This window comes from Malaclemys terrapin, chromosome 21, assembly GCF_027887155.1.
Source record: "Malaclemys terrapin pileata isolate rMalTer1 chromosome 21, rMalTer1.hap1, whole genome shotgun sequence".
Lineage (NCBI taxonomy): Eukaryota > Metazoa > Chordata > Testudines > Emydidae > Malaclemys > Malaclemys terrapin.
The window spans coordinates 15,756,895-15,784,617 of NC_071525.1; the positions used below are offsets into that span (position 1 = coordinate 15,756,895).

Genomic DNA, 27,723 nt, shown 5'->3' on the forward strand with positions numbered 1-27,723 from the left:
AAAGGACCAATGGACACAGACACAGAGTTTAAATCTGGTCTAGATTTGCATAAGAGGAAAGTTGCTATAAAAGTGAGGTGTCTTGCAGAGGACCCCGGGTCTCGTCTTGTCAACATGGGAGCATCAATCCGGATCGGCAGAAGCCCGGCTCCACCCCCTCCCCCATCTAACTCACCTGGCCAGTAAAGTTAAGGGGAGCAACTAATTGGTAACAACAAGACGGAATGGGTTTGTGTGTGTGTGTGTGTGAGCGTAAGTGTAATATATTATATGCATATAATACAGTGTTAATGAATACATGGGGGGAGGGATAGCTCAGTGGTTTGAGCATTGGCCTGCTAAACCCAGGGTTGTGAGTTCAATCCTTGAGGGGGCCACTTGGGAATCTGGGACAAAATCAGTACTTGGTCCTGCTAGTGAAGGCAGGGGGCTGGACTCGATGACCTTTCAAGGTCCCTTCCAGTTCTAGGAGATGGGATATCTCCATTAAAAAAAAAAAAAAAAAAAAAAAAAAGTATTACTAATAAATGTGGCGTTTTGTCTTATTCCCCCTGAAAAAATCCTGTGCAGTACTTTAAGTACAACAGTGGAACCAGGTTCACAAATGGGAGGGGACAGGGGCCCTCCTTACGCCACCACTTGGATATGGGAGCGGAGCTAGAGCACTGGGGGCGGAGCCATGGAGCCCCTCCGCCCCATGCCATGCTGCGCCTAAGCTCCCAGCTGCCGTCCCACGGGAGCTTCATTAGCTCATATCTCATTCCGCTTCCTCTGCAGCCCCCCCATGGTGCATGTGGTGGCCACCCCAGGCCCTCATCGCAGCACAGGGGAACCCCTGTCCCTGACGTGCCGGCTGGACACCAGCGCCTATAGCGGATTGGACTTCTCCTGGTACAAGGATGGCGAGCGGCTGGGGTGGGCACAGGCGGAACTGGCTTTCCCGGGCGTCCAGGTGGCTGATGGGGGAGAGTATCAGTGTGAGGTGCACAACACCCTAGGGAAATCCACCTCCCTGCCACTCTCCATCACTGTTGTGTGTAAGTACTGGGTGCATTTGACTCCATGTTATGCATTACATAGCCTGGGAATGGCTTAGAGTCCCCCATGCACCATGGCTGAACCCCGCACAGTCCTTCTGCAAGGCCATGCCACCCCAGCACCATCCTTCTGCAAGTCCAACCAAAATAAACAAGCTCCCAGCTCGTGCTCCAGCTGGGTCCGCTTTGTTGACCAGGATCCAGTATCTCTTTCCAGCGCACAGAATCATCTAGCGGCCAAATGACATTGCAAATCAACCTGTCATCAGGCCAAGAAACACCCATTCAAATAACATACATTTGGTTGAAATTTAATATTTTTTAATCATCAGGAAAAATGTCTGGTTTGCCCCCTCAAAATTAGCTCTTTGCCGGACTTTTCATTACATTTTTCATGTCAGTTTTTACCTACAGTGTTTTCAAAGAGCAATTCATGGGCGGTGGGTGAATGAGCTGTTGGGGGAGCCTAGCCCCCGGCCTCTCCCTCGCTGCCCGAGAACGACTCCTTCCCTTCCCTGCCGGAGCCCAGAGCCCTGGTGGGCGGGTGGGTGTGTTCCTGCTGCCTCTTGCAGGAGGAGCTGAGCCCTGCTCTGTGTGTCTCTGCCCACCACCTGCGGCCGCCTGCCCCCCTGTGCACCCCCAGTCCCAGAGTGCCCCCAACCCTGGCGCCGGGCAGCGTGGCATGGCCCCAGCTCCAGCGGCCCAGCCCCTGGCCTCACGAGCACTGACCCCAGCCTGCCTGCCCCAGCCTCTCAGCCTCGGAAGAGGGAAGGGAACTGGAAGCAGGCAGGAGGGAGTCTGGGGGCGGAGCGTGGGTGCGGCCACGCCTGGCTGCTTGGGGAGGCACAGCCTTCCCCGTCCTACGGTACCCGCCACCCATGGGGCAATTGTTGAAAATTATAATCAATTAAAGTTAAATAAACTTTTAAACAGAAAATACTGGGGGGGAGATTGGCAAACAAAATTGTTTAGGTTTTTGGGAAACAGACAATTATGATGGCTGAACAGAACCATATTTGATCAAAATGCAGATAAAACAATGGATGAAAATTTGGAGGGAGTGTTTGATTCAAAGTTTAGAAAAGTTTCAAATACCAAATTCCCAAAACTTTTTGGGGCAAAAGTGGGGGAAACGGCTCCATTTTGTACCCAGCAAAATAGAAACACACACTTTTGTGATAATTCACATTTTTTCTTCCATTGGCCTGTGCAGCTGCCCACACAAGGGGGTTCTGGTATCACTTGGGGCAGGGTCTGTGTCTCGCTCTGAGTCTGTGATCTCAGCAGGGACAGGGACTGTCTCTGGTTGTGTATCTGGGCAGCGCCCGGCACAATGGGGCCCTGATCTCAGTGGAGGCTTCTAGGTGCTATTGTAATAAGAGGAGATTGGAGGTTTTATGAACCTGGAAGAAACTCCAATGACCAATAAACACTTGGGAGGGAAATTCTCCTGGTTAAAAACCCAGCTTCCTTCCTGCCCCCTCCACTGAGACTGGCCTTCATTGTCCCCCCTAGGACTATGCTGCCCCCTCAACCAGCTCCCACCTCCCCATCTCCCCTGTGCCTGCCCCACTGCACCCTGCATGACACTGGAGCTAATGACCCTATTCTCCATCCCTGCCCCCCACAGACGGCAGTGACTGGTACCAGCTGAGCCCTGGCCCCATGGGAGGCTTCGGAGCAGGGGTCCTGCTGCTCTTCCTCCTGAGCAACCTCGGGGTTTATTGTCTGGCCAGGAGACTCCGCCAACGGAAAGAACTGGGGGGGAGTCAGCAGGGTAAGGGACCCCCCCGGGGTGGGAATTGGGGGAGGGGCAGGAAAAGGGGCTGCTCTGGCTGTATTGTGGAAAACTGGAGCGTGGGCGTGTGAAGGAAATCAACCCACTCTGTGTGTGTGTGTGTGCGTGCGTTCGCGTCCCTCCACTCTCTGCTGGAGGGGCTGAGCCCTGCACTGTGTGTGGGAGGGTTGGAGGAAGCGGCCTGCTTTGTGGAGGGGCGGGGGTTGCCAGAGGGGGGAAACGATCGATTTGAGGGGAAATGTTTAAAGAAGGAAAATAAACAGTGAAAGGGGATAATTGTGTCTCCTTCCCCAGGGGGCAGCAGAGAGGACCCCAGTGCCCCACAGAGAGACTCGCTCTATGAGGTCAGTGGGGGGGTCTGTTAACCCCTCAGTCCGCACTGCCCCCACATACTGGCTGGAGTTGAGTAGGCAGCTGCAGCCTGTGCCCCCCCACCCCCGCCCCACCCAGGATGAACCCCACTTGGGCCACTGGATCTGGGCATTTCTGGGGCAGTTTAATTGTAGCTTCGATTTTCTAGGCTGTGTTGGCTTTTGGGAGGCAGGTCAGCCTAGCAGATAGAGAACAGAACTGGTAGGGAGGCGATCTGGAGTCTGTCTGCCCATGGGCAAGTCACAGCCCTGCTCCATGCCTCAGTTTCCCCATCTGTGCAAGAGGGGTAATGATCCTGCCCTCCTGTGTGTAGCACTTGGCGATCTCTGGCCGGAAAGCGCTGGACACGGGCAGGGTGTCGTTACCGACCCCACTGCTGTTTTCTTTCAGTTCCAGCCCCTTTCTCAGCTTTAACACAGTTTCCTCAGGGAATTGCCTCTGTTTTGTTTCTTGTTATTGGATAATGAAGCGGTTTTACAAACCCATCAGCTTGGGTGACTGCTGCTGGACAGGGAGGGTTTGCCGAGGGCAGGGGGCTCCGAGGCTCGAAAGCTAAAGGAAAAAATGACGCAGCAAGCAGCCTTCCAAAGCTTTTTTTTAGCAGATTGCGCAAGCGGGAGCCAATCCCGCTCTCTGGTGGGGAATTAAAAAAAAAAAAAAGAAGCAGAAGCCCCTCCCCCCAGTGCCCCAAAAGAAGCAAGGTGCTACTTAAAGAAATGAATAGTCAATTACATACACAAAGAAGCCAATATACTCTTGCTGGGGGCGGCCTTGGCAGCTGGCCCCTACCCAGCGCCGGCTTCCGGCCTCCCTAGGGGGCGGAGTCTGGGGGGAGGGAGAGGAGAAGGCAGGACCACAGAAAGGGGCAGGGCCTTGTAGTGAGGGGGAGAGCACCCCACAATTTTCTGTCTAGCCCCCCTTACCCACCCCACCCCCAGTGGGAAGCGGCTGGCACCCCCCGGTCAGCCCATCACAGAATACATCCCACTCATTCATGTACCAGGCTTTAGTTTACATCGAAAGTAGTTACTTGTCCCTACTCCTCCATTCCTCGCAATGAGGTTTGCCACCCACCCGGGGTGCCAGACAGGGGGCCAGGATCCCCTCACTTTATACCTGCCATAAGGGGGAGCGATGGGGGAGGGGCAGAGAGGAGCAAGTGGGGGGGGCGGGATCTTGGGCGAAATGAGGGTGGGGACTCGGGGTGAATGGGTAGCATGAGGGCGGGGTCTGAGGGGAAGAGGCAGGGCGGGGCCGGGGCCTGGGGGAAGAGGCGGTGCAGGATAGGCAGGAGAAGGCAAACGCAATGGCGGGAACTCGGGAGAAGGGCTGAGGTGAGGGTGGAGCCTCAGAGAAAGGGGCGGTGCAAGGGCGGGGCCTCAGGTGAAGGGGAGGGGAGTGGGCGGGACGTCGGAGGAAGGGGCTGTGATGGGTTCAGTCACAGAGACCCCCTTGGGACTGTCACCTGATGTGCTGGAATTACCTCTGAGCCTGTTTTTTACAGCCAGTTTGGGACTCCAGAACCCTGCCTCGTTGAACCAGACACACTAGCCTGCGGCAACACAGACCCAGGTCTGATCCACACCCCCAAAGCTGCAGACTTTAACCAAAAACTGCTTAGCAAGTTACCTATCTCCAGCACCCAGACACCCAGCTCCCAATGGGATCCAAACCCCAAATAAATTTATTTTACTCTGTATAAAACTTATACAGGGTAAACTCATAAATTGTCCACCCTCTATACCACCGATAGAGAGATATGCACAGCTCTTTGCTCCCCCAGGTATTAATCACTGACTTTGGGTTTACTAATAAACGAAAGTGATTGTATTAAGTATAAAAAGTAGGATTTTAGTGGTTTCATGTAATAACAGACAGAACAAAGTAAGTTACCAAGCAAAATAAAACAAAACACGCAAGTCTAAGACTAATACATTAAGAAACAGATACAGGTAAATCTCACCCTCAGAGATGTCCCAATAAGGAGGAGGTCTGTAGGGATCAGGTACTGGAGGTAGGTGTAGTCCTCTTCCCCTTCCTTACCCTCTGTGGGGCGGACCTCTGTTGTGCCTGCAGACTCACTGGGTGGTTCCTCTCAATCTGGCAGAGTAGCGAGCTTGTGCTTCCCCTTCTCCTCAAGGCCCTAGCCCTGCACCACCCCTTCCCCCAAGGCAACACCCCCACCCTGCCCCTTTTCCCCGATGCCCTGCCCTGCATTGCCCCTCCCCCGAGACTCCGCCCCTGCACCACCTCTTCCCCCAAGGCAGGGCCAGATTAACTTTTTGTGGGCCCGGCGCCAAACATATTTGTGGGCCCCCATTGGGGAAGTAGGGCATGCGATGGGGTCGATCCACAGAGCAAGGGGCCGGTTGGGGGGCAATGAGGCGCAGCGGAGTGGCCCCACTCAGCCAGCACAAGGGCACTGTTTACAAACCCAAAACTGCTAGACGCACACTGGCCTGCCAGCCCTGCGCTGCCAGCGTTCCCCTTCCACACTGCCCCCAGCCCGGTGCCCTGCCCTTATGCCACTGCCCCCTCACCCAGAGACTTCCTCCATAGATCCCTATGCCCAGCACCCCCTGCCTAGAGACCCCTCCGGCTACAACTGCACAGCACCCTGCACACCATACCCCCTGCCCAGCTCCCCCACCCACAGATCCCCTCCTGTCCAGCACCCCCATCACAGTCCCACCATCACAGCTGTACAGTGCCCCATATTCCGGAGGGAATTCTGCTTCAAATTCTGTGCATCATATTTTCAAATTCTGATATTTTTTAATAATAAATAAATGTGGAAGCTCCACCATGGCAGTGGGGAGCACAGGCCATTGGCTGCATGGAGGTGGGAGATCACCCTGCAGCCTCCCCCACCTCCCTGGGACAGGGACTTGGCAGTGAGACTGAACCTGACCCTGATACAGCACAAGGGCCAGGCCTGCCACAGAAACACCCTGGGGCCCTGCCCCTTTTGGGCCAGGCTCCCCAGATGTGGGCAGGGAGACGCAGCCCGGCAGCAGGATCCAAGTGCAGAGGGACTTAGTGTGGGGGATCCAGATGGGGGTAGGAGGGTTCTGTGGGGGGGGGTAAGAGGGTTCTGTGGGGGGGGATCTGGGTGCAGGCACCTCAGTGGGGGATCTGGATGCACAGGGAGGTGCCAGGTGCAGGGGCAATGGGAGTCTGCAGGGGGGACCAAGTGAAAGTGGTTGGAGCTTGGGGTGGGGGTGGGGGAGTCTGGGTGCAGGGGAGGTGGGGCTGTTGTACTTAAAGTACTGCACAGGATCTTTTCAGGGGGAATAAGGCAAATGCCACATTCATTGGTAATACATGAATCAATCAATACTGTATCATATGTGTAAGCAGAGTCTGGATGAGCTCTACCCTGACATCTGGTGGGGAATTATGGCGAGGGTGGAAAAGAACTCCAGGGGCTGATCTTGTTTGCATAGGCACACCCACCCGCCAGGCGTGAAACCACAGCAACTCAAAGTGGTTACTTTGGCTGGTGTGGGATCCCCAGTTTCTCTGTTATTGGGGCAGGAGGAATAAAGTTTTGTTACCCTGATTCTGTGAATCAAGGCCAGTGGAACTGTTGTATGACAGAAGGACTGAGTGAGTCCTTCACCATTACCTAAGCAGCACTTGCTTGAGAAGGGGCATGGGTTACAAAACCCAGTAAATTGAGAGAGGATGTTGAAAGGTGTTTATGCCTCATGGCATATGCTGTCTTTGAGGGTCTGAAACACCAATTGCACCATCTCCTCTCTCCACTGTTGAATGTCAGAGCTGTTTTTGATTTTATTAGGAGCCTAGTTACAGTCTCCTGAGCTGAATTCACTTTGGGCCAATGGTGCACTAGCACTGGGGGTTCCCCTACTATCAACTGAAAATGTTAAGTGCTGCAACCACAAAAGCGCTGAAGTTATTAAGAGCAGAGATCACTGAGTGCTGTGTTAAGTGGGCGGGGGAACCTAGAGCTATATTGCTAAGCAGCTGGTGTAGCAATTTGTGGGGGTGACTGGAGGAACAGTGAGCAGCCCAAAGAAGGGCAAGTGGCTCACAGGTTGGGGAGCTGAGCAGCTTGTGGGACAGCAGGAAGTGGACTGGCTCATGGTGAAGGCTGTGGTGGAACCCCATGGAGAGATGGCCAGCCTTGGATCATGTAAGGTGCACCCTGTGTGCCCCCCCTTTTTACTCTGGGGCTGTACTGACCAGGGACAGAGCCTTTGGGGGTGTTGGACTTTGGGGACTCTGGGTCATTTTTGGGTTCCTGGATTCAAGAAACCAAAGGGAAAGGACACAGCCCAATTTGCTGGGGTGGGTTTTTTGCTCATGGTTTGTGTTAGGAATCCTGTTTGTGGTGTTTTTCCAATGTAATGCTGAAGTCGTTTACCTCATGTTATTAAACATTTTCTGCTACACTCAGACTCCGTGCTTGTCAGAGGGGAAGTATTGCCTCTTAGAGGCACCCAGGGGGTGGTATGTAATTGTCCCAGGTCACTGGGTGGGGGCTCGAGCCGCTTTTGCATTGCGTTATTGAAACGGAACCCCTAGATACAGAACCCGGCCCTTGTTGCTGCCAACTTAGATGGGCAGAAGGGTTACATATGCATATGATCTAGATTACACACACACACACACAAACACACTCCATCTTGTTGTTGTTACCAACTAGTTGCTCCCCTTAACTTCACTGGCCAGGTGAGTGAGTTAGGGGAGGGGTGGAGCCCTGCTTCTGCAGATCTGGATCAATGCTCCAATGTTGACAAGACCCAGGGTCCTCTGCAAGACACCTCACATTTATAGCAGCTTCCCTCTCATGCAAATCTAGACCAGATTCAAAATCTGTGTCCGTTGGTCCTTTGTGCTGCTTCCTTCTGGGTGTTGTCCCAATACTGTTCAAAGAGGTTGTTTCTAAAGAAGGTGCTTGATTCTAACCCCCCTCCCCCCCTCCCCAGGCCCTCAATATATCTGCTCTACTTTAGTGAGCCCACTTGACAAGTTTGATTGTTCTTGGGTCTGACTTCCATCCCCTCTCCAGCTAGCTGTCTGGAGGTGCTTGCCTTCCACGCCTTGCTCATTCACACCTCATTCATTCAACTTGGCAATTGATTAAGGGAGTGTGTGTTGGGAGGGGAATCTTATTCTACTAGCAAAAAGACATTTTTCTTCTATTTTAACTACCCATAGGGGCTATAACATTATACCAAAGCTTAACACAAAGTTTTCTATAAGTTTTTCTACATAGGGATCTGATACAAAGTTCCTATATCAAAGGACTTGATACAAAGTTGTATGAAAATAGCTTAATACAGAGTTCTATGAAGAGGCATAATACAAAGTCATGTGAAGATGCTTAATACAGAGATTTATCTACAGAGTTCATTTGGATGGGGGTCCAGGTGCAGGTGGTTGGGGCTCAGTAGGGAGGGTGTCTGGGGGGGGCTCATCGGCGTGGTACAGATGCAGGGGAGGTGGGGCTTGTCAGGGTGAGCGTTTGATGGGCCTGCTTAACAGGGGAGCCCCAGCTGCTGCTGGGCCCCCATTTTCCCTATCCCAGGGATTGGTAACCTTCAGCACGCGGCCCACCCAGAGCACACGGACTAAACACATACTACAGCAGCAGATTGTTCCAGCTTTCCCTTGGGAGACAATTCCATCCACACCCCAAGGCAGAGATTGCACTGCTAGGACACTTTCCCCTGATAGCCTCAGTTTCCCTTTCCTACCCATCCCCCCATCCCTCTTCCCCACTGCCTCTTTCCTTCCAGCTCCCTAAGAGGCAGTCACCCAGATGCCAGGGAGGGGAGCCAAGCGCACTACACATGTGGCTACACTGTCTCTGAGAGGCAGGCGTCTCTGCCTGGGGAGGGAGGGCAAGCAAGAGAGACCAGGAGATGCCCGCCCCCCAACATGCCTGTCCTGGTCCAGCTGCCCAGCAGGGCCTGGTACTCTCAGTCTCTCTGTGCTGCGGGGGTGCAGGGGATGTTTTCGGAGATGCCTCTGGCTGAGCCCCCTGCCAAATGCGGAGAGATGGGTGGCAGCTAGTGCCCCCCAGGCCCCCAGCATGCAGACACCCACCCCGCCAGCAGCCAGCTCTCAGCACAGCCACCCTGGAAGGGGTTTCAGTCTCCCCCACCCCCCTCGCCCCAAGACCCCCTTTGAAATACATTTACCAGCCCAGCTGCTGCTCCTGGCTGCCTTGCGTTGGGTGAGAGGTTGAAGCGAGGCTGGGAGCTGCACTAGAGCCGCAGGAAGCAGCCTGCTGCCCCCCAGAAGCAGCAGGCAGGAGAAGGAGGTGGGGCTGCACCTGTGGGGTCGCTCAGCCCCTGCTCCAGGAGCAGAGTTCCCATCACTGATTGGCTGGGGGCCAAAAAACACCTAAACAGCCCTGCCCACTACGCCAGTGACCAGCCATGTGATCAGCGACTCAGAGCCAGAAAAACTTCCTTGATTGGTGGCTCTGCAATGATTCCTCCGCCCCCCCACCGCCAAACAGCTGATGGCTCGTGGGCCCCCCCCCGGCCCCATTGCCCCCTTCCCCAAGGCCTGGCCCTGCCTCCCCTCCTCCCAGGAGCGGCTAGCTAGCCGGATCTCAGCCCTTCCCCCTCCCTCCTGCTGCTGGGAGACAGGCTACAGCTAATCGGCAACAGGGAGGGCGGGGCACACACCCAGCGCTGGGGGCGGAGCTTCGCTGCTGCTGCAGGGCCTGCCTTGCCACACAGCAGGAGCCCAGCGCCGGCAGCACTAAAGAGCGGGCAAGAGCGGCTTCTCTGGGCCCCTTCGGCCCGTGGGCCCGGCGCCATGGCAAATCCGCTCCTGTTTCCGCGGCTCATGCATTCCTTCTCTCGGATTCCACTCCGGTCAACCTTTTGGGTCGGGATCTGTTCTGTAAACTTGGCTGGACCATCTATTCTTCCCCAGATGGGGTCTACTTACAAATTCCCCAGTCCTCTCTGAGCAATTCTCTGGCCTCCCTGCTGTCTCCTTACCTCCGCCAGTACCCCTATCAAACATGGCCCCTCCATCGCTGCTCTCCTGTATGCAGTTTTACTTCCGTCTGCCCTAGCTATTGTTAAGTGCCCTGGCCACTCCATGGCGGATACTGATGTTGCTAAGGGTAACGCATTTGCTGACGCCTCTGCTAAACATGCTGCTGCCATAGAACCATCTCCAGATGCATTTCTAGGTTCCCTTTCTGTTTCTATACCACCGCCGTCCCTCACTAACCTCACCCTGCTCCAAGACCCTGACCCAGAAGCCAAAAAGGACTCCTGGGTTGCCCAGCGTTGCTCTCTACATCCTGATTCCCTTTGGCGTTCGCCTGCTGGCGCCTTTGTGGCCCCCTTTTCACTCTACCCGTCGCTGGCCACCCTGCTACACGGTGTTTCACATGTCGGAAAGGAGGGGATGGTCTCTGCTGTAACTAAGGCAGGATGGTGGGCCCCCCATTTCAGCTCTTTTGCAACCCGCCACTGTGCCGCCTGTACCACTTGCCAAAGCCACAATATTGGTAAACCTGTAAAAGTGGCTCAGGGGTTCTGGGGCCTGCCCCAAACACCATTCTTGCATTGGCAACTTGATTTTGTACAAATGCCGAAGTGACAACAATATGAATTTATTTTGGTTACGGTATGTTTATTTTCTGGTTCTCGAAAGGCTGACGCACTGTCTGTACCAAATGTTTATTAAATCATATTCTGCCTGCCAAGGGAATTCCTGCCACTCTGTCCGGTGGAAGGGTCCTCATCAGGTACTGCTTACTACCCAGACGGCTGTTAAACTATCTGGCATCGCAGCGTGGATACATGCTTCACAGTGTAAGAAGGCACCATCCCCAGCAAACCAATCATCACCTCAGGACCACGCAGAGTCAATTTTGACTCCAGAAGACGACGTAGAGGAACAGCCTGCAGTACCTTACAATCTACGCTCTTGTAAGGGTTGCCAGAAGCAGACGACGACCTAAAGCAAGGCCCAAGAAGAAGCAATAGTGAGCCTAGCGCCTGCTCCCTAGTGGATGTAAAACTGTGACTGCAGTTCCCTCAGTTGAGGTTGTCAGAACCAGCAGGGCCTTGCCTCCGACATGCGCCTCTGGTGGCGCCTGTTCCTCGGCTGCTGGTGTCTTAAGGTCTGGGGAGCCCACAATGACAATTCTTTTATCCAGCAGCAAGTGTGGATAGCTCAGACCCTTAATATTTCTAATTGCTGGGTCTGCAGCCACATCCCAGCCCACTCTCAAGCTGGTGTTCCTGTCCTGGCAATCCCACTCAATTCCCCAGACCTCACGGGAGGACCTCGTCCGTTTAACAAAACATGGAACAGCAATGACACTTGGGAAGCAGTGGGAATAAATGTATCTAAATGGATAAGTGTGGTAGAGGGAAAAGGTCATTGGTGTTGGGTATGTAATGAGACAGGGTTGGATCTGGGAAAAAGCCGTTGCCTTCGGCATATTGTGGCCAATCGTGCATGGGATTATTCGAACAAAACTAAAGAGTGGTGGGCCAGGTATGGGGTTATGAATTTTTTCTCGACCTGGGATCAGACAGAAAAGTCAATCTCATGTTCCCCCTACAGTAACCTTAGTGAAAACAATACAATCTTTCAATGCCATGCAAATAACACCACTCCTCGTAAGGAGAATTACCCTGTGCCCCTTTGGAGGATATTACTCCTTTGCAGGCACCTATGTGACAAATGGGTGCAACCGACCCTTCCCGGCCTTAATAGGCCATCATTGGGTTTGTGGGACCAAAGCTTATACTGCGTTACCAGCTAACTGGTCAGGTATCTGTTATCCCGCCCGACTCTTCCCAGAATTCCGAGTGCTAGGGTCCTTCCCACGAGAACGCCTCCGTAATTTCAGGCGAAGAAGAAGGGACTTACCAGACGCCCAATGGTATGTAAATAACATAAACCCCTTAACCTGGGAAGAGGCCACTGGCGGTTCCCTTATCCCACTTGGGGGAGTAATACACCATGCAAAAGGGCTCCTGAGGTTACAAGCAGTAGTTGAAATAATGGCAAATGAAACCGGAGAGAGTTTAAGAGCCCTGGCCAAAGAAACAGCGGCGATCCGACAGATGGCCCTCCAAAACCGTCAAGCCTTGGACATAGTGCTGGTGGCCAAAGGAAGGACCTGTGCTCTCATTGGAAAAGAATGTTGTGTGTTTATACCGACGACACCAATGAGGTACTAGATCGCGTTAGCCACTTAGAACAAATCGTATATCTTCCCCATGAAGAGCCGAGTTCTTTCTGGAAGTGGCTAAGTAACCTGTTCAATTTCTCTGGCATAGGAAACTGATTGTTTCAGGGAGCCCTGACTATCCTGTTTGGAATCCTAATGATTTTTGTATGTTTGCAGTTAATCTCCTGTTGTATACAGAATTCTGTAAGGTATGCCACCCAGGTGACTGCCCCAAAACAGAGTGCTAATATGATGATTTTGAATATCGCTGATGAAGAAATGGATAAAGAACGGTTAATATGTGGAACCCAGTAATTGTTGGTCATAGCGTAGCTTGACCAAAAGGAGGGATTGTGAAAGTAGAATGAATTATATTGTAAAAATAGAATGGATTGAAGAAATGCTGTATGTACCTTTAAGCTGAAATAAGGAATGTTGAAATACAGGTGTCAGAAAAAGGAACATTAAGGCATAAACAATAAGTCTGCTTAAGCTAATGGTGGACCATTAGCCGGAGATCTGTTAGTAAGGAAATTGAATATGTATGTCTAGCCTCAGGTAAACTTGTCAGTTCTGCTTTCTTTGTCCTCTTGTTAAATTCTCGCCCTTTTTATCTGTACTGAGAGCCACAAAACTCCCCTTTGACTGCTGCTTACCCCTGTACGTTCCTAAACTAATTCAGTGGCGATCATGTGCAGAGGGAGTGCCCTAGGTGCCTACATTTCTGCCTGTGTGCATGTGCTGTGCTGCCTCACCGCAGGCGCTCAGACGCCGTCTCCTGTCTGTGCTCCAGACTGATCCACAAACCAGGGAAGACAGGCATTTGTCCACCTAAATTGCATGCTGGGCCTGATCAGGTAGGCATGCCCAGAGGCTGCTGACTGGATTGGGCCCATTAGGTGAGTTAACACAACAGTTGCAGGTGGTGGAGGGAACCTTCCTTTATAATCTTTAGCTTAGTGGTTATGGGATGTGGGAGACCCCCAGTTCAAGTCCCTCCTCTGCCTGATGAGGAGAAGGAATTTTAACAGGGATCTACATCGCTCAGGTGAGTGCTCTAATCACTAAGCTATTGTGTCATTTAACTTTGTCTAGCCCAATTAATATATAATGATTTAATTTAAGTTGAAAAACTTCAATAGAAGAGACTGAGGGAGCCCCAGATCAGGATATTCCATACCACAGTGATTAGGGTTCTCACCTCCGATGTGGCAGATCCCTGTTCAAATCCCTGCTTCCTCTCAGGTGGGGTGGAGGGGGGGACTTGAATGTCGGGGGGTTGTCTTCCACACCTTGGGTGAGTACTCTAACCACTAGGCTAAAGGTTATAAGAGAGCTGCTTTCTGTCCCTCTTTCTCCCCCCCGCCCCCCACCAGCTGTTTTGTGTAAACTCATCTAAAAGTCCTGATCCAGTTGGTGGCATCTGAGCACACCTGTCAAATCAGGCCCATTCACCACTTAGGTGGCCTAATGCCTTTCTTACCTCAGTTCATGGATCTCTAGCAGGGATAGGTGCTGAACTCTGAGAGAAGCGTGGGACTTAGGATACGCCCCTGTTGTCTGCCTCTCCCGCTGGCTGGCTTAAGTGGCTCCTAGCATGCTGGCTTTGTGGATTGCATTCAAAGGAGCCTATCGCTTTGCCTAGTGGCCTAAAAGTTAGGTGTTGTGACACTGATCATCCTATGCCTAAGTCCCTTTTGTATATATTAGCCTATGTACCTAAATACTTCTGAGGATCTGGGCCAAACACATTTCGATGTTGATGAGAGATAGCTGGCTGACTTGATATTTTATGGATCTAGTGCTGCATCCCTTACTCAGATCTGAATTGTACTTACGCTTGTGGGCCTGTGCGATGGGGTTTCCACCCCACACAAGGCCTGGAGATTAAGATTAGACCAATTAGGCCTTAACATTTCCTGGCTTTCCTCCATGTGCAGCCTATAGGTAAATTGGCATAACTTACCCCTTCAGGCCTTGTTTGGCGATGAACACCGCATCACAGCCTGCTTGCATGAATCTGCACCACTCAGGAGTAAAAGATGCAAAACCCAGAGCTTTTATTTGAAAGGCTATTTATCAAAATCTTACATCTCACTATGAGGGGCTTACTTATGCCAGTGCTTTGTCTCTCATTCCGCACAGACTCAGCAATATTTCCCACTCTGATGTGCAGTGGATCTCCATAGCATGACGGGGGAGGGATAGCTCAGTAGTTCGAGCATTGGTCCTGCTTTGAGGAGGGGGTTGGCCTAGATGACCTCCTGAGGTCCCGCCCAACCCTGATATTCTATGATTCTGCATGCAAAACATCAACTGCCATCCAAGGGAGTTCCACTTGTGGAATGAATGCAGGTCCATAGCAATTGGGATCAATAGTGATTCAGACTGTTGGGGAGTTGGTTTGTAAAGCATGTTGGGAACCTCTGGTATGAAAAGCAACAAAGAGTCCTGTGGCACCTTATAGACTAGAGGGCTTCCAGATCACCGCAGAACTGTATCATGTTTGTGCGGGTGGTGGGGCAAAAAGAGAGTCCCCGAGATAGGACAGTCGCTTCTGCCGAGTTAAGTGTGGAGCTGGATAAATTGACGATATTGCTGGGTGATTTAGGGGTACCACTATTCTATCGTGGCCCCATGTGGCAGGTAGGATTTTAGACAGCTTACAGTCCTTCTTCCTTTGTACAGAGGTGAAGTGTGTAATGTAGATCTCCTGTCTTCTTTTAGTAAAGTCTGTTTGTGTGGAGGGTTGGTTATTTATGAAAGTCTCCAGGTTGGAGAGCTCTTTCTTCATGTTTTCCTGTTTGCTGTTTGTACTCCTCCAGGTTTTTGTATATTGCCATTGCTAATATCTGTCTTCTGTCCATTTATCCTTTTATGTAGCGACTGTCCAGTTTGGCCGATGTACATAGCAGAGGGGCATTGCTGGCACGTGATGGGGTATATAACATCGGTGGATGTGCAGGTGAATGAACTGGTGATGTTGTAGCTGATCTGGTTAGGTCCTGTGATGGTGTCGCTGGTGTAAATATGTGGGCAGAGTTGGCATCGAGCTTTGTTGCTGGTGAGAATATGCTTAATGTTGGTGGGTTGTCTGTGGGCGAGGACTGGGCTGCCTCCCACGGTCTGTGAAAGCGAGGGATCATTGTCCAGGATGGGTTGTAGATCACTGATGATACGTTGGAGAGGTTTAAGCTGAGGACTGTAGGTGATGGCCAGTGGAGTTCTGTTGGTTTCTTTCTTGGGCTTGTCTTGCAGCAGGACGCTTCTGGGTACACGTCTGGCTCTGTTGATTTGTTTCCTTATTTCCTCGTGCGGTGTAAGAGAAGGTCCGGACTCACCCCTGCGGCGCCTCCTGCTGGTCGTCCAGGGAATTAGCTCACCAGCCTCTGGAGCGCCCTCTGCAGGCCGGTGATCCGCCTTGTCCTCTGCACTGGCCCCTGTGTCCCGCCCAGGACCCCGGTGCCCCTTGCTCTGGGTGCTGCCCCCTGGCAATACCCACACGCTAGGTCTCCCCTCCCAGGGGAACCCCCACCCACTAACCCCACCTCACCTCAGGATAAGGCCACTGCCAGTCACCAGTTAGCCCCCACTCTCTGGGGCAGACTGCAGTATAGGTCACTCATCATCAGCAAGGTTGGTTTCGGACCTGCTGCCTTGGCCTAGACCTGGGCTGCCCTCTGCAACCCCCAGTACCCCTTGGCCTATTACCAGGCCGCAGCCTGGGGCTATCCAGGCTGGAGCTCCCCAGCTCCTCAGCCTTTCCCCAGCCCTGCTCCACTCAGGTACTCTGTCTAGCTCCCTGCAGCCAGGCCCTTCTCCCTCTGCACTCAGAGAGAGACTCTGGCCTGAGCTCCTGGCTCCCAGCCTTTATAGGGCCTGCTGAGGCTGTTTGGGGCGTGGCCCCAGCTACAGCGACTTCCCCTAATCAGCTCAGCCTTCATGCTCCTTGGGCTCTCTCAGGCCCTTCCAGACAGGAGCAGGTGTCCACCCTGCTACATGCGGGTATCGTAGTTTTGAGAATGCTTGGTGAAGATCTTGTAGGTGTTGGTCTCGGTCTGAGGGATTGGAGCAAATGCGGTTGTACCTCAGTGCTTGGCTGTAGACGATGGATCGTGTGGTGTGTCCGGGATGGAAGCTGGAGGCAGGAAGGTAGGCATAGCGGTCGGTGGGTTCTCGGTATAGGGTGGTGTTAATGTGACCGTCACTTATTTGTACTGTGGCCTCTAGGAAGTGGACCTCCCGTGTAGATTGGTCCAGGCTGAGGTTGATGGTGGGGTGGAAGCTGTTGGAATCGTGGTCGAATTCTTCCAGAGTCTCCTTCCCATGAGTCCAGATGATGAAGATGTCATCAATGTAGCGTAGGTAGAGAAGGGGCGTGAGTGGACGAGAGCTGAGGAAGCGTTGTTCCAGGTCAGCCATAAAGATGTTATCATATTGGGGTCATGCGGGTGCCCATAGTGGTGCCACTGGTCTGGAGGTATCTATTGTCACCAAATTTGAAATAATTGAAACAATATACAAAACCTGTGGCAGAACACTTCAACCTCCCTGGCCACACAATAGCAGATTTAAAGGTAGCCATCCTACAGCAAAGAAAAACTTCAGAACAACACTTCAAAGAGAAACTGCTGAGCTTCAGTTCATTTGCAAATTTGACACCCTCAGCTCAGGATTGAACAAAGACTGTGAATGGCTAGCCAACTACAAGAGCAGTTTCTCCTCCCTTGGTGTTCACACCTCAACTGCTAGAAGAGGGCCTCACCCTCCCTGATTGAACTAACCTCGTTATCTCTAGACTGATTCCTGCCTACATATTTATACCTGCCTTTGGAAATTTCACTATCAAAGAAACTGAGGAACCACCTGATCAGCATCCTATACAGCAAACAGGAAAAGATCAAAAAAGAGCTCTCCAACCTGGAGACTTTCATAAATAACCAACCCTCCACACAAACAGACTTTACTAACAGAAGACAGGAGATCTACATTACACACTTCACCTTTCTACAAAGGAAAAAGGACCGCAAGCTGTCTAAAATCCTACCTGCCACATGGGGCCACGATAGAATAGTGGTACCCCTATCTCACCCAGCAATATTGTCAATTTAGCCAGCGACACACTCAACCCGGCAGAAGTCTGTCCTATTCTGGGGACTCTCTTTTTGCCCCACCACCCGCACGAACATGATACAGATCTGTGGTGATCTGGAAGCCTACTTTCGCCATCTCCGACTCAAAGAATACTTTCAAGATAACACTGAACAGTGCACTGATACACAGATACCCTCCCACCAACAACACAAGAAGGAACTCCACATGGACCTATACATAGAATAGACCTATACATAGAAACAACCCTGACATTATAATCAAAGAGGCTGATAAAGGAGTTGCTGTTGTCATCATGAAAAGGTCTGACTACCAAAAGGAGGCTGCCAGACAACTCTCCAATACCAAACTCTACAGGCCACTTTCCTCAAATCCCACTGAGGAATATACTAAGAAACTGCACCATCTACTCAGGACACTCCCTAAACTAACACAGGAACAAATCAACACACCATTAGAGCCCCGACCGGGTTTATTCTATCTACTACCAAAATCCACAAGCCTGGAAATCCTGGATGCCCCATCGTCTCTGGAATTGGCACGCTCACTGAACAACTATCCGGACATGTGGACTCTCTACTCAGACCCTGCACCACCAGCACTCCCAGCTATCTCCGTGAAACCACTGATTTCCTGAGAAAACTACAGTGCATTGGTGATCTTCCAGAAAACACCATCCTAGCCACCATGGATGTGGAGGCTCTCTACACAAACATCCCACACACAGATGGAATACAAGCTGTCAGGAACAGTATCCCTGATGATGACACAGCACAACTGATTGCTGAACTCTGTGACTTTATCCTCATGCACAATTCTTTCAAATTTGGTGACACTGTATACCTCCAGACCAGTGGCACCGCTATGGGCACCCGCATGGCCCCACGATATGCCAACATTTTTATGGCTGACCTGGAACAATGCTTCCTCAGCTCTCGTCCACTCACGCCCCTTCTCTACCTAAGCTACATTGATGACATCTTCATCATCTGGACCCATGGGAAGGAGACTCTGGAAGAATTCCATCACGATTTCAACAGCTTCCACCCTACCATCAACCTCAGCCTGGACCTCTACACGGGAGGTCCACTTCCTAGATACCACAGAACAAATAAGTGACGGTCACATTAACACCACCCTGTACCGAAAACCCACCGACCGCTATGCCTACCTTCATGCCTCCAGCTTCCATCCCGGACATACCACACGATCCACTATCTACAGCCAAGCACTGAGTGTGACGATGTGGTTCTGGCAGAACCCAACTGAGAGTGCCAACTCAGGACAAATTGCTCAAACAGGGCAGTTACAGCCCAAGACTAGGGTTTTTTCCACCTCTAAGGCAAACCAAACCAGCCAGACTAAGAGGACTTCGATCTCACCCAACTGGCTAACCGCAAGTCTCACAAGCAATCTCCTAGACACTCCAGTTTCTCAGTATTACCACCAGTGCCACTCGTTATGGGGACAAATGGTTATGAAAACCAATACCCAAGTAAAAGAAAAAAGGTTCTCCTGGTCCCAAAGGACCAAGCCCCAGACCCAGGTCAATATACAGATCAGATCTTACCCACAATCACGCTGTTGCCAATCCTTTAGAATCTAAAATCTAAAGGTTTATTCATAAAAGGAAAAAGATAGAGATGAGAGCTAGAATTGGTTAAATGGAATCAATTACATACAGTAATTGCAAAGTTCTTGGTTCAGGCTTGCAGCAGCGATAGAATAAACTGCAGGTTCAAATCAAGTCTCTGGAATACATCCCACGCTGGGATGGGTCCTCAGTCCTTTGTTCAAAGCTTCAGCTTGTAGCAAAATTCCTCCAGAGGTATGAAGCAGGATTGAAGACCCAATGGAGATGAGGCATCAGCCTTATATAGTCCTTTCCAGGTGTAAGAACACCTCTTTGTTCTTCCTGTGGAAAATTACAGCAATATGGAGCCTGGAGTCACATGGGCCAGTCCCTGCATACTTTGCTGAGTCTGAAGGCCTTCTCTCAATGGGTCCATTGTATAGCTGATGGTCCTTAATGGGCCATCAAGCAGGCTATGCAGAGCTAATCCCAGCTTCTCTGGGATGTCACCCAGAAGCATAGCATAAGTTTGCCATACAGACAATATAGAGCCAATATTCATAACTTCAACTACAAAACTGATACACACATATAGACAGCATAATCATAACCAGTAAACCATAACCTTGTCTTAGACACCCCATTTGACCCACTTTATACAAGATTTGGTGCCACTACAGGACCTTGGTTGCAACAATGATCTATATGGTCCCAGTTTATGTCAATAACGTCACACTGAGGTACAACTGCATTTGCTCCAACACCTACAAGATCTTCACCAAGGATTCTCAAAACTACGATACCCACAGGAGAAAATAAGGAAACAAATCAACAGAGCCAGACGTGTACCCAGACGCCTCCTGCTGCAAGACAAGCCCAAGAAAGAAGCCAACAGAACTCTACTGGCCATCACCTACAGTCCTCTGCTTAAACCTCTCCAATGCATCATCAGTGATCTACAACCCATCCTGGACAATGATCCCTCGCTTTCAGAGACCTTGGAAGGCAGCCCAGTCCTCGCCCACAGACAACCCGCCAACCTTAAGCATATTATTGGCTGTGGCGTCTGAAAGTTCCTGAGGAAGATGGCATTCACCTGAAATCAGAGAAATGGAAATAGAATATTAGAGACAGCTGAACAATCCCCATTTTACCTCTCCCATTTGCTTTTATTGTCCATGTTAATATACCCTCAACTTCACCAGCCAGCTGGATCTACATGACTCTTCAAAAGGATAAAATACAGAGCTGCCTTCCCCACAGTGAATCAGAAGAAGCAAGCAAAGAACTGTGGGTAGAGAACAGTAGACTCCAGTATATCCCAAAGTGTTTAGTAGAGCGAACTCCACTGATTTGCATGTCTAGCTAATCTGTATTGTTCTGGAGAAGGTTGCAGGAGACAATGCCAAGGAACTGTGGAAAACTAGATCCTGTTCCCAATCTCATAAGCATGAATAATTAGAGTCGCTGCTAATGATTGTGTTTGACAAGGGAGAGGAACTAGGCAAGGGCAGGAGAACTAGTGACTCCAGGCTTTTTAAGAGTAAAATTCATTTAATATTGCAGATAACTGAGTCTGTGATAAAGGAAACAAAGCCCTCACGCTCACACAACAGAGAAGGAACAAGATAGCATGATACAGGGTAAAGCTGAAATGTGTGGGAGGGATAGCTCAGTGGTTTGAGCATTGGCCTGCTAAACCCAGGGTTGTGAGTTTAATCCTTGAGGGGGGCCACTTAGGGATCAGGGGCAAAATCAGTACTTGGGCCTGCTAGTGAAGGCAGCGGGCTGGACTCAATGACTTTTCAAGGTCCCTTCCAGTTCTAGGAGATAGGTATATCTCCATATTATACTTGCTAGGGGAATTCATATGACCCACATTTTTCTGTGCCCCTGCACAGAAAAATGCAAATAAAATCTACCAGGGGACACGGCCTCTTCCCTAGCAGCGTGTCTGTTCTAGCATGCATCAAGCAACCTCAGAGAGAGGGGCGGGGTGCTGGGCATGCATGCCTGCATGATCGCAGGGGGTGGGTATGTGGTATGTGCGTGAACAATCCAGAGAGAGAGAGAGAGAGAGACTCTGTCCCTCTCCCTTGCTACAACAGCTGACTGGTGTGGAAGGGTAGGGCTTTTTATTCTACACAAGGCAGTCTAGAGGAACAAATGTAATAGTCCTGCCTGAGTTAATTGATTCATTCTCTGAGGCATTAGTAGCCTGACAATGTAGTTAGTAACATCGTTAAAGTTGCTGTTGTTGGTTAATTGATCTCATTCTCTGAAGCAGAAATGTAGCAGCCTGACTGTTACAGTGAATGTTGTTAATGTTGCTATTGTTAGTTAACTCTTCCCTTTCTCAGTCAATTTCCCCAGGAGCATAAAACCTGTACAAGGAAGATGATTGCCATATTACACTCCTCCACCCTGCTCCCTACACTGACGTATCACCCTGTGTGGTGTTTGAGGAGGGAGGAACTGAAGAGAGATTCAGTATTTGCTGGGCAGAAGATGGCCCACTCTTCAGTTGATCTGCCTGAGACTGTGAAGTTGGAGATGAGGAAGATCTCTGTCTCAAGGAAAAAGAAGCACAAACAGTTCCATCAGCACAATCCCATTTTACCACCTCTCGTAAGATCTGTATCAATCTGCTGCATTGTAAGCTCTTTTGGGCAGACATTGTATGCTGCTCTTTAAAGCTCTGATGACATGATATAAATTGGAAAGTAAAGAATCATTCTTTCTTGATGTAAATGCTAAGATGAGAAGCAATAGTTGGGGGAAGATGTCGGTCGGCCAGTGTCCTGAGGAATTTGGTGCCTCCTTAGAATGCCTGGAGCAACATAATCATCTTGTATTTACGTTTTCAGGTAGATGGCAACTCTATTCCATGCTTTACCCTGAGCTTTTACTGACCCCTCCCCGCACAAAAGAAAGATGTACCCGCACAGTAGATCTCCTGTACTCACTGACTGGAAGAGGGTCTGCTCTAAATTAAATAGTAGTAAACTCCTTTGCCAAAGCAGTAACTGAGGCTTGGTCTACACTGGGGGGGATCGATCTAAGTTACGCAACTTCAGCTACGTGACTAATGTAGCTGAAGTCAATGTACTTAGACCTACTCACCGCATGTCTTCACTGCGGTGAGTCGGCTGCTGCCGCTCCACTGTTGACTCTGCCTGTTCTTGTCGCGGTGGCAGAGTACAGGAGTCGATGGGAGAGCGCTAGGGGGTCGATTTATCGCATCTAGACTAGATGTGATAAATCGACCCCTGCTGGATCGATCACTGCCCACTGATCCGACAGGTAGTGTAAACATACCCTGAGTCTTTGAATCACTCTGCAAATATGTTAAGACTTTCCCCTTCCACTGAAGTGCAGGGATAGGGGAGAATAGGACAATCACTAACTAGATAGAAGCAGGATGAAGTCAGGATTACGGGAAAGGTGTATTTGCATTGCAAGAGAATGTTAACGTGAGGAGGAATGGTTGGAACTGGTTGTTGGTCAGAAAATGGCCAGGGTGAGAGAGAATGTAGTTCTTCCTTACAATGACTGCCGAGAATATATTTTTATGTGTTTATCTTTTTAGAAATGTGGTAACCATATTGTCTACACCCAAAGCCCTGCACAAACTTGGACATGCACCCTCCCCAATATACATACAGATAAAGAAGTGAAGAAATCCCAATACTCACTCAGGGTTAGAGAGTCCAGTCTGTTTGAGGAAATTTTCATAAATCGCCCAGAACTGAGCCTTGGGGCGTACAGGGTCAGGCAAGGGAGAGTCACTGGTCAAGTGACGCCATGCTGGAGTATTCATCCTAAAATAACATGAATGGAAAGGAAATAGGAGTATCAGGAAAGGAATTCTCTCTTGTATCTCCTGCCTCCTCATATACCATAATTTACATTAATAACACGGAATGATCCCACGGCCTGGTAAAATCAGTGTATTTGTATTGCAAGAGAATGTTAACGTGAGGAGGAATGGTTGGAGCTGGTTGTTGGTCAGAAAATGCCCAGGGTGAGAGAGAATGTAGTTCTTCCTTACAATGACTGCAGAGAATATATTGTTATGTGTTTATCTTTTTAGAAATGTGGTAACCATATTGTCTACAACCAAAGCCCTGCACAAACTTGGACATGCACCCTCCCCAATATACATACAGATAAAGAAGTGAAGAAATCCCAGTACTCACTCAGGGGTAGAGGGTCCGGTCTGTTTGAGGAAACTTTCATAAATCCCACAGAACTGAGCCTCGGGGCGTACAGGGGCAGGCAAGGGAGAGTCACTGATCATATTCATACTAAAATAACATGAATGGAAAGGAAATAGGAGTATCAGGAAAGTAATTCTCTTCTGTATCTCCTGCCTCCTCATATACCATAATTTACATTAATAACACTGAATGATCCCATGGCCTGGTAAAATCAATGTTAATGTGACTTTCTTCCATCCTCTAATAAAATCTCTATTGTTTCATCAACAGAAATTTCAAATCAATTTGGGGAACTGGGCTCCCGCAGACTCCTAAATTCTCATATCAGCTAAATGGGCAAGAGAGAGGAAAAGCAGTGAGCCCCATGACTCCCTAATCCCTATATGGCCATCAGCTGTTTTATCTCACCAGCCATTCTTCTTGGTCTTGGTCACTACCAAAGGAGAAAATAAACTCCATTGAATCAGGGATGGAGTGCTCCATTACTCACGGGCAATGGATTTTCGGGAAGAATCTCTTTACCAGTGATTGAGATCTTTGGAGGAGCTCTCAGTTGCCCCGTCCCCAAACTACATTGTAGAAATACCTTTGTAAGTACATTGTCCTCTTAGTAGAGCTGTTCCTCACCCCCTGCCTACCCTATAGTCCCAGTGAAATACAGAGAGCAAAGTTGAGATCACACTAAACATGTGACTGCTGCATTTTCTGTTCCTAATTCCCTTCTTTTCTCACTCGTGAGAGCATCATAAACTAGAAAAATGGGTCCCAAGCTCCAGATGTGGGCATTCCCAGACTTTGCCGGGGTCCAGGCAGGACACACACCCCTGGCGAAGGAAGAGTTTTTTGAACAGTGCTGCATCCACATTTTCAGAAAGATGGGGGCCCTGTTTCATACATGTACCTGAAACCCTGCAGCCCCCAAAGTACTCTAACCTAGGGCAAGGAGTATGCTCATTGCCAGAATTACCTGATCAAGGATGGATCTGTCTTTTTAAAAGGTGAGGAGGCTTCATTCGGAAAGACAAAGTAGGTTAGGGGCCAAAACATAGCTGCCAATTTGGTGTGGATCCTTGGTCTGGCACTTGATGGAACCTTCATCCTAAATTAAATGGAAACAACAAAATGTTAGGAATGGGTAGGGCACTGGGAGGTGTCTATCGATTTAAGGTTGGAATACACAGTCTGTTTATTATTCTGTTCCTCTGTGTAAAATGACAGACAATATCCCAATGAGTTCCTAATAAGAGTATTTTACCAATAACCAAAGCAATTTATGACCTGTGGGTTTAAGGAATGCTGTGAACAGTAGAGGAGCTAAAGGATTGCTGACTCCAGCATTGAGCAGGAAACCTGAGTTAAAAGGGTGGCTTAATGAGTTTTTGAGGCACCTAAAACTATTATTTTAGGAAAGGATCTCTGAGAGGAACCCAGACATTTAACCACTCAACTGTTAGGGGGTTCAGAAGGAGACATGCAACACTGTACACTAAGCAGAGCTACCTGCAGGATTATGTGTCAAGCTGTCAGTGGCCTACATGGTATTCTGAGGCTTTTTGGCTACACTATGTGGCTCAAAGTCAGACCTTTTCCCCTGTCACTCCCCACCCCCCACTCTCCCCCACACACACTGTCACTCTGTACAGTGTGTACAATGTAAAACTTTTTTTATCTTCTTACCAAGAATCCACCTTTGACCTTAGGTACTCCATCCTCCACGAATGGGTTCTGAGATCTTAACTGAATAAAAATAGAGAAATGTATATTAGACATTAGGGAAATCTTCCATGCATTTAAAGAGAGATGATCGGGCAATGGGAGTATCTTGTCTTCTGAAAGTGACCAGTGCCAGGTGCTTCAGAAGGAATGAACATTACTGGGCAATTTCAAGTGTTGTACAGTCCCAGCTTCTAGCACGAGAGGTTTAGGATACCTGGAGCATGGGGATTGAGTCTCTGACCAACTTGACTAATAGCGACTGATGGATCTGTCCTCCATGAATTTATCTAATTCTTTTTTGAACCCAGTTATACTTTTGGTCTTCACAACATCCCTTGGCAATGAATTCCACAGGTTGACTATGCATTGTGTGGAGAAGTACTTCATTTTGTTTTAACTCTACTGCCTATTAATTTCATTGGGTGACCCCTTTTTCTTGTGTTATGTGAGAGGTAAATAGTACTTCCCTACTTTGATAGGTGGATAGAGAGATGTTATGGTGATTGGTGCTCTCTCTCTCTCTCTCTCTATATATATATATTTAGAATCACTGGCTAGACAAACGATTATTATTGACTTGTGAAGACAGGACTGTTTTTCAGGTTGGTACTCATCTCATTAATGATAGGGCAAAGGAATTCATTAAACAATGAGGTGATCTCTGCAGTTGAAGATGGCCTTAAAACTGTTTCCATATCTCATACAATATCCCTCTGTTTAAGAGACTGATTAAGTCCTATTTAGGTTAAGATTCTTTCAAGCTTTTCTTTGTTAGCTTTGTTTTCATTTGGAATCCTCTAGGTTCAAAGTTACAGGAATAATCTATCTAATGCCCACTGAGAACTAGGCTAAAACCCCTGTGGCCCCACAACTCCATTCATAAAAAAACTCACACAGTTCTATTATATTGGGTACATGGAAAAACTCACTTACTTCTGAGGTCTGAATGCCAAATCTTGTATGTACCAAAAACTCAAAATTGCTACAGTATAGCACGGCACCAACTGTCTCTCTCTGAGGCCAAGTTGAGCACTGACTTTTGTTCATTGCCTCAAGAGCTTTGCTTGGGCTAGAGGATGTCACAATGAAGGCTGTGGTGCAATTGCCATGACAACCAGGTGTTAACTCACAAACAGGGGGTGATGTAGTGGCTGTTATAGATGTGTGCATCCTGCCTGCCCCTGCCCTGCCCATTTGTTTATGACTATGTGCCCTCTCTAGAGACTAGCCCAAAAAGATAAATAAAAGCTTCAAGTTTAGGGAGAACTGGTGGTAATTCTCTTTGTGCTCAAGTGACAGAGGCCTATTTTTGGAGCTGAAGATCCCGAGTTCTGCTTCCCATGCTTGGCTAACAGCCAGCGTCTCTGGTGTCTGTCTGCAGTCAGCCCTGGTTCAGTAAAAGTAGTCCATCACAGAAGGTGTAGTTCATCACATGACAGGTAGCTAGAGAGAGGAGGATAGAACAGGTGAATCAGGAGATCTGGGTTCTTTTTATGGTTCCGCTTTGACTGACTGTGACTTGTAGAAATTGCTTAACATCTGTGCCCCAGGGACTGACTCCAGAGAATATTTTGTAGGGATATTAAAGATGGTACTAACAGTGATTCTCCCAAGTGACAGTGACCCCCTCATAATTTGTCCCGCACACTTTGAAATCCAACAGTTTCACCCAGTACAAAAATGTCTTGGGTCTTCTGTTAAAACTTGTAAGCTACTGTCTGTAGAAACCATTGATTATATCTAGGGTGACCAGATCACCCAAATCAAATATCAGGACGCGGGGGGAGGGAGGAGGGTGATGCGGGCGGGGGCGTGGCGGGGGGGCGTGGCAAAAACAAAAAAACAACCCTTCCTCCACAAGCGCTGGAGGGAGGCCCAGGCTACTATCGCGCGGCGGCCCCGGAGTGAGGGCAGCAGGCCCCAGCCCCCCCCCGCCCGCTGGTGTCCCGCAGGGGAATGAACGGGGCTGTCCCTTCCCCCACTGCCATGTGCTGCTCCTGCCCTATGCCTTGGAGCTGCTCCCAGAGACTCCTGTTTGCTGTGCGGGGAGGGGAGTAAGGGGGGCTAATGTCAGGGTGTCCCCCTCCTCCCTGCTGCTGCACCCCGCTTACCCCTTCTCCATGTAGAGCAGGGAGGGGACACCGGCGGAGAGAGACAGAGTGCTTGGGGCAGCAGCTGCTGTCTCAACTTCCTGATCCACTTCAAAAGACAATGCACTTAAGAGTGGGTCAGCTTCCTGAACGGGGCAGTGTGCATCTCTCTCTCTCTCCCCCAAACAAGGTGTGTGTCTGTCTCTGTCTGCTGTGCTGTCTCCCCTCCCTCCTGTTCGTGCTGCCTTGTGTGAGAGGCTACATTAACAACAATGTGTTAACCCTTGAGGGCTCGGCCGAGTGCTAGTTTAGGGTCACCATCCGGCCGGGTTTCCTCGGACATGTCTGACTTTTTCAGCTGTAAATGGCCGTCCGGGGGGATTTCTAATAAAGTAGAAATGTCGGGGATTTCCCCCTTCCCCTCATGCAGAGTGCAGCGCGGCTGATTGGACGGCTGGGCCTGATTGAAAGCTGCTCGCAGCCACTGGGGCCTCTAGCAGCCAGAGTCCCTGCCCCGCGCCCGCTCCCTCCTCCCCCGCAGAGCAGCGCCCCAGTGTTTGGCTGCACGTGGAGCTCGCAGCTCTCCCTCGGCCTGGGGGGGGGCAGACAAGGGAC

The 27,723-nt window shown here is 49.9% G+C and overlaps 1 protein-coding gene across 3 annotated transcripts in view; it reads left to right on the top strand.

The window, feature by feature from the left end:
- LOC128826928 (uncharacterized) overlaps positions 1-27,723 on the top strand; it is a 303,519-nt gene that overhangs the window by 261,741 nt on the left and 14,055 nt on the right. Inside the window, exons 2-3 of one of the 3 annotated variants that reach the window (XM_054010501.1) lie at positions 15,281-15,362; positions 21,443-21,949. The exons of 1 other annotated variant lie outside the window; for it this stretch is intronic. In XM_054010501.1, the coding sequence (XP_053866476.1) occupies positions 21,841-21,949 (109 nt within the window). In that variant the 5' untranslated portion in view covers positions 15,281-15,362; positions 21,443-21,840. The remainder of the gene's footprint in view (positions 1-15,280; positions 15,363-21,442; positions 21,950-27,723) is intronic. One more of the 3 variants, XM_054010502.1, reaches the window with a different exon arrangement.